This window comes from Piliocolobus tephrosceles, chromosome 1 (assembly GCF_002776525.5).
Source record: "Piliocolobus tephrosceles isolate RC106 chromosome 1, ASM277652v3, whole genome shotgun sequence".
Taxonomy (NCBI): Eukaryota; Metazoa; Chordata; class Mammalia; order Primates; family Cercopithecidae; genus Piliocolobus; species Piliocolobus tephrosceles.
Window position 1 is genome coordinate 57,526,144 of NC_045434.1, and position 19,090 is coordinate 57,545,233.

Here is a 19,090-nt window from a genome sequence, read left to right on the forward strand (position 1 = left end):
TATTTAGAAACCATGATCTGGGGATAGATGCATTTATTGTTGCTGCTTTGGTGTTACTGCTAGGTCCTTAACTCATGACAGTGCCAGGAGAAATATGTAATCATGAGTTCTTACTGATATCGCCATAGGATTCTTCCATATTTGAATCTTAAAATGAGCGTCTGCCACAGGGCCCCTTCCCTGAGGTATGCATTCCCAGCACAGTGCAGTTCTTGGGTAGGGTCAAGTTGTGTTGCCACCTGTGCCTGCCTTAATCTGGCTCTGCTGGCTGAGATCCATGTCTATCTGTATTCACCAGCAGCATTCACCATCCATGCTCTAATTAGAGTCCCGTCTACATTTCCACATTGTAGTTTTGTGTATTTTTCAGTATGTATTGTGCAACCCCCAGCCATGTTGATCAGTCTGCTTGGGCAGTCCTCATTGCCTCCTGGTTATAAAGTTGTGTGGCTTCTGGGTGATTCATCCTAACCCTATTCTTGACATAAACCATGTTATTTTTAGAGCATGAAATGCATTGTACTATTATTGTCACTCCATTTTATAGTTGAGGTATTGAAGCACAGAGAAATTAAGGAATTTGCCAAAGATCACCTAGTTAGTAAGTGGCAGAGTTGGGATTAAACTTAGGTACTTTGCTTAAATGGTCTTTGCTAACCTATGCTGCTAGACTATAGGATTTATGTGGGGAAGTAGTAGAAGACCTGAAAAGAGTGATTATTTTAAGATCTTGAAGAATTTTAATATTATTTTAATGATCTTGGACTTGTTGGGTAGGCCCTGGGAAGTCACTGAAGGCTTTTGACTGTAGAGTGATGTGATTGGCAATGTCCTGTAGAAAGGTTAATCACTTGTAGCTGAGAAGGACTATGAAAGCAAGATTCCTGATAGTATGCTATTCTTGGGCCCCTCTCTAGAGATCTAATGAGTCAGTCTCTAAGGTTTGAGGCCAGGAAATTTATGATCTTTTTGATGATCATCCATATTTGGAAAGACTGCTCTAAACTGTTTCCTTTATTTACTATATTCATTTGACTACTAGTATGCCATTCCTGTATGTGTCCATCTAGTAGAGCCACATTTAAGTGCCCTTAATTTGCCATTTGAAGCTACATATAGTCCAGAGGAAGTCGATGAATCTGCTCAGGAGACATATCTTTTGGTATCTTGCATTTTAATAGATATTTGGACTATACTCTTTCTTGTTTATATTAAATTTGCAATAAAGCTTAATATCAGCTTGTTTTAACATTATCTTGGAAACACTTCTTCATTGGGTAGTGTGATGATTAAATTCACCGAATGTAAATGACAAGATGTAAACCAGATGCTCATCTACTTGTATATAAACAGATGAAAGAGAACTCTCAACTACTTCCTTGTCTGTAATATTTGCTTCCTAAAAATTTGGGCAGAATTAATAGCAGCTAAATCAGTATCATTGTGCTGATAGTCGCATGCTAGTCATACTTTTTTGACTTGCTCTGAATACTTCATTGACATACCTAAACAGGGAGGTCCAAATAAAATAAAAATAAGCAGTTTTGTACGATCAGTTGTTTAAGCATATGTCATATTGTTAAGATTTTTGAAACTCTTCAGAGAGGTATTTTGAATCTCATGAAAGTCACCCCTCTTGCCAGGGCTGGCACATGGATAGTTCCACCTGGGTATAGCAGAGCAGCAGTGACACTTTTGATCCTGAATATGTTTCATACAGATTGGATATAACAGCAGTATGTCTGGAACAACAGTGCCATAATCCTCTTATAGGTTACTACTTAAATATTTGCTGTTTAGTGTTTATTCCTGACCTGTGTTTTTAAAAAATCAATTGACCATAGACACATGGGTTTATTTCTGGACTCTCAGTTCCATTGATCTCTGTTTTTATACCAGTACCATATTGTCTTGATTATTGTTGCTTTGTAGTAAGTTTTAAAATCAGGAAGTATAAGTCCTCCTACTTTGTTCCCTTTCAAGATTACTTTGGCTATTGTGAGTCCGTTGAGTTTTAATATGAATTTTAGGATCAGTTTGTCAGTTTCTATAAAGAAGCTACCTGGGATTCTGACAGAGATCACATTACTTTGTATACCAATTTAGGAAAGTATTGCCATCCTGGCAGTATCTAGTCATCCATCCATCACTATGGGATGTCTTTCTGTTTATCTTTAATTTGTTTCAACAATGTTTTGTAGTTTTCAGAGCATAAGTTCTACACTTCTTTTAAATGTATTGCAAAGTATTTTATTCTTTTTGGTGCTACCGTAAATGGAATTGTTTTCTTAATTTCATTTGCAGATTGTTGATTGTGAATATGTGTGTTTAGAAATGTAATTTCTTATTGTATATTGATCTTGTATCCTACAACCTTAGTGAACTCTTTTACTGGTTCTAATTGTTTTAGAGGATTCCTTAGGATTTTTTATACATAAGATCATGTCATTGTAAATAGAGATAGATTAACTTCTTTCTTTCTGGTCTGGATGCCATGTCAGATATTTTTTCATTACTGCAATTTAAGCAGTATTATTATTTTACCAGAAAAAAATTTCCTCTCAATATGTGGTTTTATGAAGGTTTCTAGATTCTTTGGATTTTTAGTATATACTCAGTTCTGCTGTAATGTAATATATATGTTCCTTAAATCACTGTACTATGGAAAATTGTGCAATAAACACCACAGGACTTATGAGAAAAGCTGGTAAGAGCAGTGTTATGTTGTTTTAAAATGATAGGAATCTAATAAAAATGGTGGTATAATTTTACATGTGTTAATGTTTAAAATATACATACATACTGTTATATGTATGGCACTTCACTTTGAAAAAAGCCTCAAGTTTCCTTGTGGAAGTAGCATTAAAATGGTTGCCGCACATGAGTTATTGTGAAGTGTCCTGTCTGAAATAGGACAGAAAGTGATAACACCAGAGAAAGTTATAATACCGGATGAGGAAGATGAGGGTATAGTTCCTATTACACGTGGTGAACCGAAGGAAGTGGTAGGTGTCTGAGATGTGTGTGCATATACGTATTCCTACATGTCTCAGTACAGCTGTGTGTGATTTTTTGCATTCACCTAGTATTTCTGGTGAACAAAGCTGTGCATAAACAAACTGCAATTCAGATTGTTCCCTAATATACCAGTTGCATGGAAACAAATGTGTGTTTTTAAAACAGAAGTAACTGTATTTCTGTCAAATATTTACTCCTCTAATTGCAAAATGAAAGCCAACCTAATTCAATTTGCAGAAATTTGCTTTATACAGAATTTATCCAAAAAAATCCCTATACTACTAAGAGGCAAGAACATTGTAAAATATCTGAAGGTTATTTATTTTTTAATTATACTTTTAAGTTCTGGGATACATGTGCAGAATGTGCAGGTTTGTTACATAGGTATACATGTGCCATGGTGGTTTGCTGCACCCATCTACCTGTCATCTACATTAGGTATTTCTCCTAATACTGTTCCTCCCCTAACCCCCTACCCGCTGACAGGCCCCAGTGTGTGATGTTCCACTCCCTGTGTCCATGTGTTCTCATTGTTCAACTCCCACTTATGAGCGAGAACATGCAGTGTTTGGTTTTCTGTTCCTATGTTAGTTTGTTGAGAACACTTTCCAGCTTCATCCATATCCCTGCAAAGGACGTGAACTCATCCTTTTTTATGGCTGCATAGTATTCCATGGTATATATGTGCCACATTTTCTTTATCCAGTCTACCATTGATGGGCATTTGGGTTGGTTCCAAGTCTTTGCTATTGTGAATAGTGCTGCAGTAAACATACGTGTGTATGTGTCTTTATAGTAGAATGATTTATAATCCTTTGGGTATATACACAATAATGGAATTGCTGGATCAAATGGCATTTCTAATTCTAGATCCTTGAGGAATCACCACACTGTCTTCCATAATGGTTGAACTAATTTACATTCCCACCAACAGTGTAAAAGCATTCCTGTTTCTCCACATCCAGCATCTGTTGTTTCCTGACTTTTTAATGATTGCCATTCCGACTGGCTTGAGATGGTATCTCATTGTGGTTTTGATTTGCATTTCTCTAATGACCAGTGATGATGAGCTTTTTTTCATGTTTGTTGGCTGCATAAATGTCTTCTTTTGAGAAGTGTCTGTTCATATTCTTTGCCCACTTTTTGATGGGGTTGTTTGTTTTTTTGTTGTAAATTCGTTTAAGTTCCTTGTAGATTCTGGATATTAGCCCTTTGTCAGATGGATGGATTGCAGAAATTTTCTCCCATTCTGAAGGTTGCCTGTTCACTTTGATGATAGTTTCTTTTGCTGTGCAGAAGCTCTTTAGTTTAATTAGATCTCATTTGTCAATTTTGGCTTTTGTTGCCATTGCTTTTGGTGTTTTAGTCATGAAGTCTTTGCCCATGCCTATGTCCTGAATGTTATTGCCTAGGTTTTCTTCTAGGGTTTTTATGATTTTAGGTCTTATGTTTAAGTCTTTAATCCATATCGAGTTAATTTTGTATAAGGTGTAAGGAAGGGATCCAGTTTCAGTTTTCTGCATATGGCTAACCAGTTTTCCCAGCACCATTTATTAAATAGGGAGTCCTTTCCCCATTGCTTGTTTTTCTCAGGTTTGTCAAAGATCAGATGGTTGTAGATGTGTGGCATTATTTCTGAGGCCTCTGTTCTGTTCCATTGGTCTATATATCTGTTTTGGTTACTGTAGCCTTGTAGTATAGTTTGAAGTTAGGTAGTGTATTGCGTCGAGCTTTGTTCTTTTTGCTTAGGATTGTCTTGGCTATATGGGCTCTTTTTTGGTTCCATATGAAATTTAAAATAGTTTTTTCCAATTCTGTGAAGAAAGTCAATGGTAGCTTGATGGGGATAGCATTGAATCTATAACTTACTTTGGGCAGTATGGCCATTTTCATGATATTGATTCTTCCCATCCATGATCATGGAATGTTTTTCCATTTGTTTGTGTCCTCTCTTATTTCCTTGAGCAGTGGTTTGCAGTTCTCCTTGAGGAGGTCCTTTACATCCCTTATAAGTTGTATTCCTAGGTATTTTATTCTCTTTGTAGCAATTGTGAATGGGAGTTCACTCATGGTTTGGCTCTCTGTCTTTTATTGTGGTGTATAGGAATGCTTGTGATTTGTGCACATTGATTTTGTGTAATGAGACTTTGCTGAAGTTGCTCATCAGCTTAAGGTGATGTTGGGCTGAGACGGTGGGGTTTTCTAAATATACAATCATGTCATCTGCAAACAGAGACAATTTGACTTCCTCTCTTCCTATTTGAATACGCTTTATTTCTTTCTCTTGCTTGATTGTCCTGGCCAAAACTTCCAATACTGTGTTGAATAGGAGTGGTGAGAGAGGGCATCCTTGTCATGTGCCGGTTTTCAAAGGGAATGCTTCCATCTTTTGCCCATTCAGTATGGTATTGGCTGTGGGTTTGTCATAAATAGCTCTTATTATTTTGAGATATCTTTCATCAATACCTAGTTTATTGAGAGTTTTTAACATGAAGGGATGTTGAATTTTATCAAAGGCCTATTCTGCATCTATTGAGATAATCAGGTGGTTTTTGTCATTGGTTCTGTTTATGTGTTGGATTATGTTTATTGATTTGCCTGTGTTGAACCAGCCTTGCATCCCAGGGATGAAGCCGACTTGATCGTGGTGGATAAGCTTTTTGATGTGCTGCAGGGTTCAGTTTGCCAGTATTTTATTGAGGATTTTCGTAATGATGTTCATCAGGGATATTGGCCTGAGATGTTTTTTTGTTGTGTCTCTGCCAGATTTTGGTATCAGGATGATGCTGGCCTCTTAAAAAGAGTTAGGGAGAAGTCCCTCTTTTTCTATTGTTTGAAATAGTTTCAGAAGGAATGGGACCAGCTCCTCTTTGTACCTCTGGTAGAATTTGGCTGTGAATCCGTCTAGTCCCGGGCTTTTTTTTGGTTGGTAGGCTATTAATTACTGCCTCAATTTCAGAACTTGTTATTGGTCTGTTCAGGGATTCGACTTCTTCCTGGTTTAGTCTTGGGAGGGGGTATGTGTCCAGGAATTTATCCATGTCTTCTAGATTTTCTAGATTATTTGCATAGAGGTGTTTATAGTATTAGCTGATGGTAGTTTAGTATTTCTGTGGGATCAGGGTGATATTCCCTTTATCATTTTTTATTGTGTCTATTTGATTCTTCTCTCTTTTCTTCTTTTTTAGTCTGGCTAGCAGTCTATTTTGTTAATCTTTTCAAAAAAAACCAGCTCCTGGATTCATTGATTTTTTTTTTTTTTTTTTTTAAGGCTTTTTCATGTCTCTTTCTCCTTCAGTTCTGCTCTGATCTTAGTTATTTCTTGCCTTCTGCTAGCTTTTGAATTTGTTTGCTCTTGCTTCTCTAGTTCTTTTAATTTTGATGTTAGGGTGTCGATTTTGGTTTTTTCCTTCTTTCTCCAGTGGGCATTTAGTGCTATAAATTTTCCTCTAAACACTGCTTTAGCTGTGTCCCAGAGATTCTGGTACATGTGTCTTTGTTCTCATTAGTTTCAAAGAACTTACTTATTTCTGCCTTAATTTTGTTATTTACCCAGTAGTCATTTAGGAGCAGGTTCAGTTTCCAGTTGTGTGGTTTTGAGTGAGTTTTTTAATCCTGAGTCCTAATTTGATTGCACTGTGGTTTGAGAGACTGTTTGTTATGATTTCCATTCTTTTGCATTTGCTGAGGAGTCTTTCACTTCCAATTATGTGATCAGTTTTAGAAAAAGTACGATGTGGTGCTGAGAAGAATGTGTATTCTGTTAATTTGGGGTGGCGAGTTCTGTAGATGTCTGTTAGGTCTGCTTGATCCAGACCTGAATTGAAGTCCTAAATATCCTTGTTAATTTTCTATCTCGTTGATCTAATATTGATAGTGGGGTGTTAAGGTCTCCCACTATTATTGTGTGGAGTCTGAGTCTCTTTGCAGGCCTGTAAGAACTTGCTTTATGAATCTGGGTGCTCCTGTATTGGGTGCATATATATTTAGGATAGTTAGCTCTTCTTGTTGCATTGATCCCTTTACCATTATGGAATGCCCTTCTTTGTCTTTTTTGATCTTTGTTGGTTTGACGTCTGTTTTATCAGAGACCAGGATTGCAACCCCTGCTTTTTTTTTGCTTCCCATTTGCTTGCTAAATCTCCTCCATCCCTTTATTTTTACCCTGTGTGTGTCTTTGCACATAAGATGGGTCTCCCGAATACAGCACGCCAGTGGGTCTTGACCCTATCCAATTTGTCAATCCGTGTCTTTTAATTGGGGCATTTAGCCCATGTACATTTAAGATTAATATTGTTATGTGTGAATTTTATCCTGTCATTATGATGCTATCCGGTTATTTTGCCTGTTACTTGATGCAGTTTCTTCATTGTGTCGATGGTCTTTACGATTTGGTATGTTTTTGCAGTGGTTGGTACTGGTTTTTCTTTTCTATATTTAGTGCTTCCTTCAGGAGCTCTTGTAAGGCAGGCTGCGTGGTGACAAAAATCTCTCAGCATTTCTTGTCTGTAAAGGATTTTATTTCTCCTTCGCTTATGAAGCTTAGTTTGACTGGAAATGAAATTCTGGGTTGAAAATTGTTTTCTTTAAGAATGTTGAGTCCGGGCGTGGTGGCTCATGCCTGTAATCCCAGCACTTTGGGATGCCGAGATGGGCGGATCACAGGGTCAAGGGATCGAGATCATCTTGGCCAACATGGTGAAACCCCCTCTCTATTAAAAATACAAAAATTAGCTGGGTGTGGTGGTACACACCTGTAGTCCCAGCTACTTGGGAGGCTGAGGCAGGAGAATCTCTTGAACCCGGGAGGTGGAGGCTGCAGTGAGCTGAGATCGCGCCACTGCACCCCAGCCTGGCGACAGAGCAAGACTCCATTTCAAAAAAAAAAAAAAAAAAAAATAGAATGTCGAATATTATCCCCCACTCTCTTCTGGCTTGTAGGGTTTCCACATAGAGATCCGCTGTTAACCTGATGGGCTTCCCTTTGTGGGTAACCTGACCTTTCTCTATGGCTGAGCTTAACATTTTTTCCTTCATTTCAACCTTGGTGAATCTGACGATTATGTGTCTTGGGGTTGCACTTCTCGAGGAGTATCTTTCATGTATTTCACTGTATTTCATGAATTTGAATGTTAGCCTGTCTTGCTAGGTTAGGGAAGTTCTCCTGAATAATATCCTGAAGAGTGTTTTCCAACTTGGTTCCATTCTCCCCATCACTTTCAGATATACTGATCAAACGCAGTTTTGGTCTTTTCACATAGTCCTATATTTCTTGGAGACTTGCTTTGTTCCTTTTCATTGTTTTTTCTCTAATCTTGTCTTCACGCTTTATTAAGTTGATCTTCAATCTCTGATATCCTTTCTAAAATATCTGAAGGTTATTAAGGCTTACACCATCTAAATTATATTTAGATAAGTTACCCATAAGCTAAAAGCTAAGTCAGATGACAGTATCTAAGATGAAATCTTGAGTGTAGGTGGTATCTTTGTTTTTTTTTTTTTATAATCTCTTTAACTCATCTTAGTACTTATTTATTTATTTGTTTGTTCTGGGAACCACAGTTGAGCTTTGAGAGGCAGGAGGACAGTGCTTGATGTGTTAGCAGCTAGTAACCCCTATTTTAACTGAGCTAAGGACAGTAGTAATACTGTGCTGGCAATAGCAAGATTTTTATCTCTGCAGCTTTATAGTACAACTGTCTTGGTTTAAAACTGGATTTTAACTAAATTCTGTTTTAAACCAAGATAGTTCTATATAAGAATGTCTTTGGATTGGAAGCCTTGGTTTTAGTTTATTCTTGATTGTCAATATCAGAAGTTTAGAAATAGTAAAATTCAATAGCAAAGTAATAGTACATAATAACCAAAGATTTATTGTGAAATACTGGAGCCAACATGGAGGAATGGCAGGTATATGAGCTTTGACAATAGATAGGACCGGGGTTTTGAATCCTAGTTCTAACTCTTACTAACTCTGTGACCACATGTAGATACTCATCCTGAGATTTCCTCATTGATAAAATGACATATCACCTCAGTGGAGTTGCAAGCGGTATTTTGCTTTTATCTCCATGTAAATTAAAGATAAATAAAACTATGAAAAAGTGTTTCTATAAATAAATGCTATGTAAAATATTTTCTAAATTGGAATAACTTTGAAAAACTATAGAGTATAATATGAATATGCTGTAGGTACCATTTTAGCAGAATAACTAATACCTCATGTTTGTGATTGATTTAAGTATTTATTTCCTTTTAAATACCTGTGGGAGTACTTGGGCATAGTAGGCACTCTAGCCACTTTATTAGTCCAAGAACTAAGCTCATTGTAGGATTTTTTTTTAAGTTCTGTGTCTAAATCTGATACAAGAATAGTAAAAGCCATGCAGTAGCAGAACTTTTATCTTAATTTATAGGCTAAAAAACTTCTTATTACACTTAAAAGCTTTCCTTTCTTCAATAGATTTAACCGTCATTTCTAATATATAAATGTAATTTATTTTTGCTTAGACTCCACTCGTTGGAGATGATAAAAATATAACCCTTGTAACACAGATATAGAACCTAATGGTGGCCTTTGGATGATACTTCAGCTCTCACCCAGTAAAGTCCCTGGGATTCCACATTCCCCAAATCCTTTTCTTTTCATTGAAATGCCAAGTAGCCCTCCTGCTTTTTCTTCCATAACCAGTCTTCCTACTGCTGCTCTAAGATGTCATGCAATGCTCTGCCACCTGGTGGTCGCAGTGTACACTGTTGTTTCTGTTGCTGCCGCAATTGCCTCTTACTACAACACTGAGAGTCAAGCTGTAAAGGTTGGGATTAAGTCTGCACGTGTGATGTTCAGTGATACGGGCTCTGGAGCCGAATTTCTAAGTTTGAATCCCTACATCACTGCCTCCTTGCTGTGTAACCTTGGACAGGTTATACAGTTTTCTTATCTGTAGGGTAATAGTGCTTACCTCACAGGGTTGTTTTATTCAATTAATACAAATGCTGAGAACATTACATACTGAAAACAATACATGACAGAAAACAGTAAAATGCTGAAGACAGTATGTGAAACATAACAGTGTTAGCTATTGCTATTATTCTGATTGGAATGCTTTAGGTAAGCAATTAAATGTGTATATTTTATTTGGAGCTATCATAGCTCCAAACTGATTTTAGCCTTGAGTTTATTTTTTAATGTTGATCTTTTCTAACTCCATTATGTATATACTTTGTTATACATAATTTTTAATTCTCACTATCTCATATTGTAAAGTTAAGAAGTAAAAAAAAAAAAAAAGAAAAGAAAATGACACTAAAATAAGAGTTCTTAAAGTGAGTGAATATTATATGGAAATAACCATAGCACAATAGTGGAAGTTTTAGAAATTTGTTTTTTTAATTTAGGAAGTTAATCAGTGAAATGAACTTTGTTCTGAAAATGTACCCCAATTTTCAAAGTAAACTATATATTTTATTTGTGTTTTTTACATACGGTAACAAGATAATTTCTAAGTTTTACTTTTATTCATTCATTTTCCCTTTCTGTTTGTGTGTGTGTGTGTGTGTGTGTGTGTTTGTGATATTCAAACATTATTATGGTATGATGTTCCGTTTTTCTTGTTTCTGTTCTGTTTCCTTCCTTTTTCATATTTTTGTTTATATGTATGAAACAGTATTATGGTGTGATACTCTGTTTTTTTCACTCGATTTTATATTATACACGTTTCCCTTTTTGTTTAATAGTTTAATATATCATAAGTTACTCATTTTGGTTGGATATTGTTTTCTTTTTGTTGTATAATATTATAATGGTTATTTTTTATTTATACAGCTTTTTTCTCCTCTCTCATGTGTTTGTAGAACAACTGCCAAAAGGAATCTTAAGAGTACATGAATGATTTTGTGGCTCTTGAAATATTTTCCTACATTTTAATCACCCATAAAACATTGTCTAGGAAAAAAGTGAAAAAGACAGGATCCCTACTCTCTAGGGCTAGAGTATAACAGAGAGGATACATACAGATGAATGACTAAAAAGGCTACAACATTCTGAGTGTGAAGGAAGAACTGGGATAGTTCGACAGTAGCAGTATGGAAAATACTTCTTAAAGGAGATTGAATATGAAAATATGGTTTTAATTTGAAATAATTATTAATGCTAATTTTTCTTTCTTGCATATTATGTTTGTCATTTCCGAAACACATTTTTTTGCTTTGCAACAAAGTGACTTAACTCCTGCCAACTGCATGATATGGTAGAAAGAGCATACAGGTTTGAATAAATGGCTTAATTGTCTAAACTTCAGTTTCTGCACATATAAAACATAAATGATACTTCCTTTAGAGAGTTTTGAGGATTATAGAAAGTGTATTTTATCTATTATCTCCAGGCTTATTTCAAAAAATGTTTGAAATGAAAGAATTAATATACTAATAAAGTATTTAGCACAGTATGTGGCACATAAGTTAGACTTAGTAAGTAGGAGCCACTATTGGTTTTATGATTGCCAATGTTAAGCATTCTGCTTCTTACAAAGCATCAGCTTTCCTATAGATACTGCTCAGTTTTCTAGAAGCTGAAACTGCCACCTTCTAAATGATCAGAATTCACTTCCTCAACCTCCAGAGTAAACCCAGCTCTTGAGTCTTTATAGTAACTAAAAAGCTAGCTTCTTTCCTTCGTTTCCTTTCTTCAGCCCCTGCTAACTGCCAGGTACCATTTTAGATGTAGGGAATAGGCAGATAACTGAGATAATGTCTTACACTGTCTACCTAGAGAAATAGAGTGAGAAGCAGGTGACTGTACACATGTCAGAGAAATCAGTGGTTCTCAACCCTGGCTGCTCATTAGCATCACCTGGGAAGCTGTTTAAACATACCAGTGCTGATGCCATACTTTAGATAATTTAGGAGTTAATGCAAGCAGAAACAGTATTCTGTAGGAATCTGTACTCATTGATAGGTTGAGTGAGTCATTTTGATTGGAAAGAGAACTGGAAAAATCTTCACATTTAGAGTAATATTCAAACCAACGACAAAACTTAGTCTATATTGTTAGGAGGACAACAAGCCAGGGCACAAAAACTTGAAAACTGATAGCAGATTGGAGAAGGAAATGGTAGATTATAAGGCTAGACTAACAAGTACAAACCAGCTAATAAGAAAGAAACTTTACCTCTGTTAAGGAGTTTAGACTTCATTATGTAGAAAATGAGGTAGACTTTATGAGAGAATGATATGATGCAATCTCTGATTTGGAAAAAACAGCTAGCCACTGGTTTATAACATTGTCAAAAATAAATTCCAGATGGAATTAAAGTTATGGAAAAAATAGAGAATAATATTTCTATATTTTGAGGTTGGAGAAGACCTTTATAAACATGTTATGAACTCCGAAGTCATAAAGGAGAACATTGAAATTAACAGATTTTACCAAGTAAATATTTAAAACTCTACAACAAAAGGTACCCTAAAGTTGAAAGTTTGGAGACAAACTAGGGGAAAGTATTTGCTACCTCAGTGACAGAAGGTTAAAGTACCTAATGTATACTGAGCTCTTACAAATCAATTAAGAATAGGCAAAAGATTGAACAGGTAGCTTTCCAAAGAAGAAATACAAGTGGTTGCTAAAGCACATAAAAGGATGCTTATCTTCAGTAATAATCAGGATTGTAAAATCAAACAAGAGTGAGGTCTTTGAAACTTTCATGCTGATACAGAGTTTTAAAGTGAATAATATCTAATGCTGTCAAAAATGTGGAGAAACAGGCAGACTGATAACATTGTTGGTGGGAGATAAGTTGGTGTAACCTTTCTAGAGAGTATATTAGTGGTTATCTATCAAAACTTAAATTGTGGTTGCCCTTGGACCCAGTAGCCACAACTAAGAATTATCCCTGGAGAAATACAATGTTGTAACATTGTTTGTAATGCTAAACAGTGTAAATGTATACATATTTGATAGGCATTAAACTTTTTTGTAGGAATATATACCAGACTGAAGAAACTGGTGGAGGAGGGGCACTTGATATACTTCTGTAATGTTTGGGATTTTTTTTTAGAACTTCCATATAACTCTATCTGTGTGTGTGTGTGTGTATGTGTGTCTGTCTGTCTGTCTATCCATCCATCCATCCCAAATCTTATCTATGCCAAAGGCTAGAAGTCCTGTTCTGGATGAATTAGATGAGGAAGAAGTTGGAGGCAGGAAAACCAGTTAAAGAATTTTTTGCCTTGTTCAGGTATGAGAAATGTTTGGGTCTGAATTGGAACTGTGACCATCAGAATGAGGAAGAAGGAAGATTTGAAAGATAGAGAATCTATAAACTTGTACTATGTGGGTGGGAAGAATGAGGAAAGACCATCAAAGATGGTTCTGAAGTTGGTAAGTTATATTGCTGAATAAGCAACTGTGACATTATTAAAAATAGGAAAAACAGGAAAAGAAGCATCTTTGGAGTAGAAGATAATGAGTATCTTAAATATAGATCCTCAATAAGTATTTGAACAATAAATTAATTTGGTTCAGTTAGTTCATCTTTAGCATGTATAATTTATGCTTTCTTATTAAGGCTGGTCTTCTGTAGTTATTCTTCTGCTTGTTAGGAGACGTCATTAACATTTCAAAATGTATAAAAAGCAATTTCTAAGTATAATTTTTAAACGGTTTGTTCTTGTTTTATATTTTCAGAGTGCACATTTGGCCATGATAGATACCCTCATGATGGCTTATACTGTAGAAATGGTCAGTATAGAAAAAGTAATTGCGTGTGCTCAGCAGTATTCAGCCTTTTTTCAAGCCACGGATCTGCCCTATGATATCGAGGACGCTGTCATGTACTGGATAAATAAGGTAGGATTATACTCACTTGAGTAAATTGCATCTCATAGCCAGAAAACGTGAAATTCTAAATTATACATTGCCACTTCATTACTCTTCTTGTTTCAAATCAGAGTGCAAACTTAAGTTGTAAAATATACTTAAATTTTTTTATTAAAAAAGCTTAAAATGATGAAAATAGATTTCTGTATACTCAGCAATATTTATAATTACTCTTTTTTTTTTTTTTTTTTTTTTTTGAGAAGTAGTCTCGCTCTGTCACCCAGGCTAGTGGCTCACTGCAACCTCTGCCTTTCAGGTTCTAGCAATTCTCATGCCTTGGCCTCCCAAGTAGCTGGGATTACAGGCATTTGCCACCACACCCGGCTAATTTTTGTATTTTTAGTGGAGACGGGGTTTACACTATGTTGGCCAGGCTGGTCTCGAACTCCTGGCCTCAAGTGATCTACCCACCTCAGCCTCCCAAAGTGCTGCGATTACAGGTGTGAGCCATCATGCCTGGCCAATATTTATAATCATTTTTAATGATTAATCTAGTTCATACCAGATTATGAAAAAATTCAGAACACTCCTAATAGTGAACTATACACAGTGGGTGTCAGTGAATATTTTTTGAATTCATTTCAAGAATGAAATAATTTTCTTACATTTCCGGTTAGAGGATTCTTAGGTTTGCTTGACCAAGTTGCACAAGATCGTATTGATTGTGGATTCCTCTTCTTGGAAATTTTTATGAAACCATGATTTATGCTTTGAAGATGCTTAATTTGTCAGCTTATCACTCCCTTTGCCAATTTGAGTAGTTAATTTGTCTTGATCCACTTCCATTTACCACTGTCAGCCAAGAGAAAATTAAACCTTATCTGAAGACAAGCACTGGAAGTTATATTTCCAGGTATCTTTTCTTGAAAGCTGGCATGAAGCTTGCAATAAAAAGCTAAATGTAAAAAATACTATTACACCTATCTTCATTATCCATAATATCAGTATCATTGTAGAAGGACTGCTTAATACTTTGCCTCTGGAGTTCCTTTATTTCTTCATCTTTAGTAATCTTTCACTCACTCCTCCTCAGCTGTAGAAAATCACAGTCACATTCTAGACCTATTCATCTTGAGAAACTGCAACCTTCACATCCCATTACAGACTTCCCATTCTTGAACAATTTCTCCTATCTTCCTAACTCACTTGCTTTAAATATTAATTTAAAAATGTTCAACCTCATTATGACTTATAAACCATTGAGCCTATTAATTTCTCACAATCTTGTTGGACTTCATATTTGTCCATCTTGAACTTAGATTTTTATAAGTACCCTCAGTTCTTATGTCTCCCCTTCCCTGCCTGTTACTCATTTGGTAACAGCTCAGATGGTTTAGCTCAGTTACGCATTTTATTTATAACCTGCACTTGCAGAGGCAAATATTGCTGGAGAAATTTACACAAGGAAGTTGGTTTCACTTTAAGTTCATAAGCACAAACTTCCACTGCCAGTCCAACAAATGTGTCCCTAAGTTTGCTTTCCCATGCTTCGTGACAACTGTTACCCATTTTCCTCTGATTCTCGAACCTTCTGTAACCCTTTCCGTCAGCTAAATTTGCCTTATCTTTTCTTGAGACCAGAGATGGGAAGGCTTTAGATGGGAATTGTCTTCCCTTTATACTAGCAAATCTGTAAACAGTTTTGGATCAGTACTCATTGCCCTTCTTTTGTCCTGCTGTTAGAATGAAGAATTTCCCCCTTCACATCAAATGTAAGTTCTCCACTACTTGCTCTAGAACTTTCTTCCCTTTTTCATGGTCATTGGTCCTCTATTTCAGTTCTTAGATTTTAATGTACATAAAAATCACCTGGTGTATTAGTCCATTTTCTTCTTGTAACAGAATACCTGGGCCGGGCACGGTGGCTCACGCCTGTAATCCCAGCACTTTGGGTGGCCGAGGCAGATGGGAGGTCAGGAGTTCAAGACCAGCCTGGCCAATATGGCAAAACCCTGTCTCTACTAAAAATACAAAAATTAGCTGCACATGGTGGTGGATGCCTATAATCCCAGCTACTCGGGAGACTGAGGCAGGAGAATCACTTGAACCTGGGAGGTGGAGGTTGCAGTGAGCCGAGATCGTGCCAGTGTACTCCAGCCTGGGTGACAGTGAGATCCTCTCAAAAAAAAAATAATAATAATAATAACAATAACAGAATACCTGAAACTGGGTGATTTATAACAAAAAGGAATTTATTTCTTATAGCTATGGAGGCTAAGAAATCCCAGGTGAAGAGGCCATTAGTGAGAGCCTTCTTGCTAAGTGGGAGCTCTGCAGAGTCCTGAGGCAGCACAGGGAATCACATGTTTGAGCATGTTAGCTCAGCTCTGTCTTCCCTGTCTTATAAAGCTGCTAGCGATAGCCCGTTGATCCATTGATCTGTGAATTGGGTCGGCTCTCATAAGCCAGTCACCTCTTAAAGATCCCACCTTTCAGTACTGCCACAGTGGAGATTAAGTTTCTACATGAATTTCAGAGGGGGGCAAATATTCAAACCGTAAGAACCTGGGAACGTGTTAAAATGGCTGATCTGAATGGAGGTGTCTAGGGTGAAGCAGGAGAGTCTGCATTTCTAACAAGCTCCAGGTGATACTAATGCTGCTTGTCTGGGACCACACTGTTATTTGTTCACTCCCACATTGTCTGACTCTTGAAGCTCCCTATTGGATCATTCTCGTAAGAATACAGATTTGGGCCAGGTGTGGTGGCTCAAGCCTGTAATCCCAGCACTTTGGGAGGCCAGGGCAGGCGGATCAGCTGAGGTAGACAATTCAAGACTAGCCTGGCCAACATGGTGAAACCCCGTTCTACTGAAAATGTAGTAATTAGCTGGGTGTGGTGGTGGGTACCTGTAATCCCAGCTACTTGGGAGGCTAGGGCAGGAGAATTGCTTGAACCTGGGAGGCAGAGGTTGCTGTGGGCCGAGATGGTGCCATTGTACTTCAGCCTGGGTGACAGAGCGAGACTCCATCTCAAACCAAACAAACAAGCAAAAAAAGAATACAGACTTGGAGGCTGGGTGCAGCAACTCATGCCTCTAATCCCAGCACTTTGGGAGGTTGAGGCGGGTGGATCATCTCAGGTCAGGAGTCCAAGACCAGCCTGACCAACATGGCGAAACTCTTGTCTCTACTAAAAATACAGAAATTAGCTGGGCGTGGTGATGCGCACCTGTAGTCCCAGCTACTCGGGAGGCTGAGACAGGAGAACTGCTTGAACGTGGGAGGTGGAAGTTGCAGTGACTTGAGATTGCACCACTGCACTCCAGCCTGGGCAACACAGCAAGACTCCATCTCAAAAAAAAAAACAAAACAAAACAAAACCAGACTTGCTCTAGTGTCTTCCATCCTAAGAAACAAAACTTCCCCATCCAAATACAAGCCTATTTCTTCATACAACAGAATCTCTCAAGAGTTGTTTGGTGTTTCTTTAGCCTGCTTTTATCTCTCTCCCATACCATTCCTACCCTGAAATTGTTCCTGAGTTGGTCAAAAAGGCAAATCTAGTCAATAATTTTCTGTCCTTAATTTAAACTCAATTTTTACTTCTAAAGCTTGAACCACCTTTTTGAAGTTTCAGTAGAAAACCCAAGGTGTTTACCAAGCCCTCCTCTACTTGGTAGGATTTGAACACCAAACTCTGCCTCCCCTGTGGCGGCAATTTCTTTGGCTTCTCAGCAGTTGTCTTCTCCCTGCATTTCTTAAAATTTTTCCTACACATGCTCAGTCTAGGGCTCAGCCAAGAGTTGAGGGAAATTTATATGCAGATTTTAGGCCTCACCCATTACCCTTCCTACAATATTCCTCCTCAATATCCAGCTACTCTGGCAGTGCCAGGTTTCTCCCTTGATTCCTCCTGCCAACTAGACTACAGTTTTCTCCTTGAGTTATGGTCACAGTGTACTGTTGAATTGAGGGTAAGGCCATATAAACATGGATTTCACTCAGTGTGTTTCTTTCTTGCTTCTACTTGCTCTTGGTTGCTCACCAGTACCTCCAACAGGTGCTTTATATATTTTGTCCAGAGTTTATAATCGCTCTCTGCAGGGCTTAGTGTGATGCATGCTATTCTACTATTAACAGAACCAGAATTCTAAAAGTATCTTTTTATAATGCAGCTTGGATCAGGCCATTCTTTTGCTCAAAACTCTTCAGTGACTTCACTTTACCCTTAAAATAAAATGTAAAATTTATCATGGCCTTCAAGGTACCACCTCATCTGACCCTGTGTACTCCATGCTAGGCTCATGGCCACTGTTCCCCTTTCTAACTTACTTGACTTCATTTCTGCTATATGCCCTTTCTCACCTCTGAACCATTGAACCTTGTGTTTCCTATTCCTGGGCAGCTCAGCTCCCAGCTTTCTGCATGGCTTAGTGCTTCTGCTCTCCATCGGCTTGGATAGCACTTTTTCCTGACAACCTTATCTAAATGAAGTGCCTCTATCAACCCTTGTTTTCTATACTCTAACACTCTACCTTTTTTCTTTCATAGCACTTTTCAGACTAATTACTTTTTTAATCATTTAATTTTTTAAAATCCGTCTTCCTAACTAGAATAGTCTATGTGAGGACAGGTACAATGAACTTTTTATTTCTAGTGCCTACGATGACCTTCTTTCTTCTTTTCAGTTTTAGTGTCTAGACTAGCACAGTGTTTGACAAAGAGATTATATTTAATGAACACTAACTAAATTAATAAAGAGAAGAGATAGTTAAAGCCTTTGAATTAAGCTAGGCACTTTAGAACTTTGGAAATCTACACAAAATTAAGGAAATCACTTACCTAGGAATGTTCATCCCCTTTATGCAGTCATATACACCTTATTCCATTTTCAAATTCGGTTTAAAACAATTTGATTCAACCTGAACTGCAGTGTATTTTTTCCCTTGATCCATTCTACTAGCCCCAGCATTATTTTTTATTCTCGCATTATGACTTCACCCTTACCTCTCAGATTTAGTATATGTTTTCTCTTTCTGGCTCTTGTTTTGGCTCATCCTAACCCAGTTGCCTTTTTTCCTGGATAATGCATCCACAAGTATAAAAAAACCTACCAAAGAAAAATGGCAATAACATGGCCAAAATAATTATCAACATAGTGGCTAAAATGAATTTAAACTTAAAAACAATAAAGCAAAATCACAGAAGACAAGATTATATTGGATGATGGAATCATGCAGAGGTACACAAAAAT

At 37.1% G+C, this 19,090-nt stretch overlaps 1 protein-coding gene across 1 annotated transcript in view; it reads left to right on the forward strand.

Annotated features, from left to right (window-relative positions):
• CAMSAP2 (calmodulin regulated spectrin associated protein family member 2) overlaps positions 1-19,090 on the forward strand; it is a 118,787-nt gene that overhangs the window by 56,772 nt on the left and 42,925 nt on the right. The window contains exon 3 of the mRNA XM_023224719.2: positions 13,703-13,864. Coding sequence (XP_023080487.1) covers positions 13,703-13,864 — 162 coding nt within the window. The remainder of the gene's footprint in view (positions 1-13,702; positions 13,865-19,090) is intronic.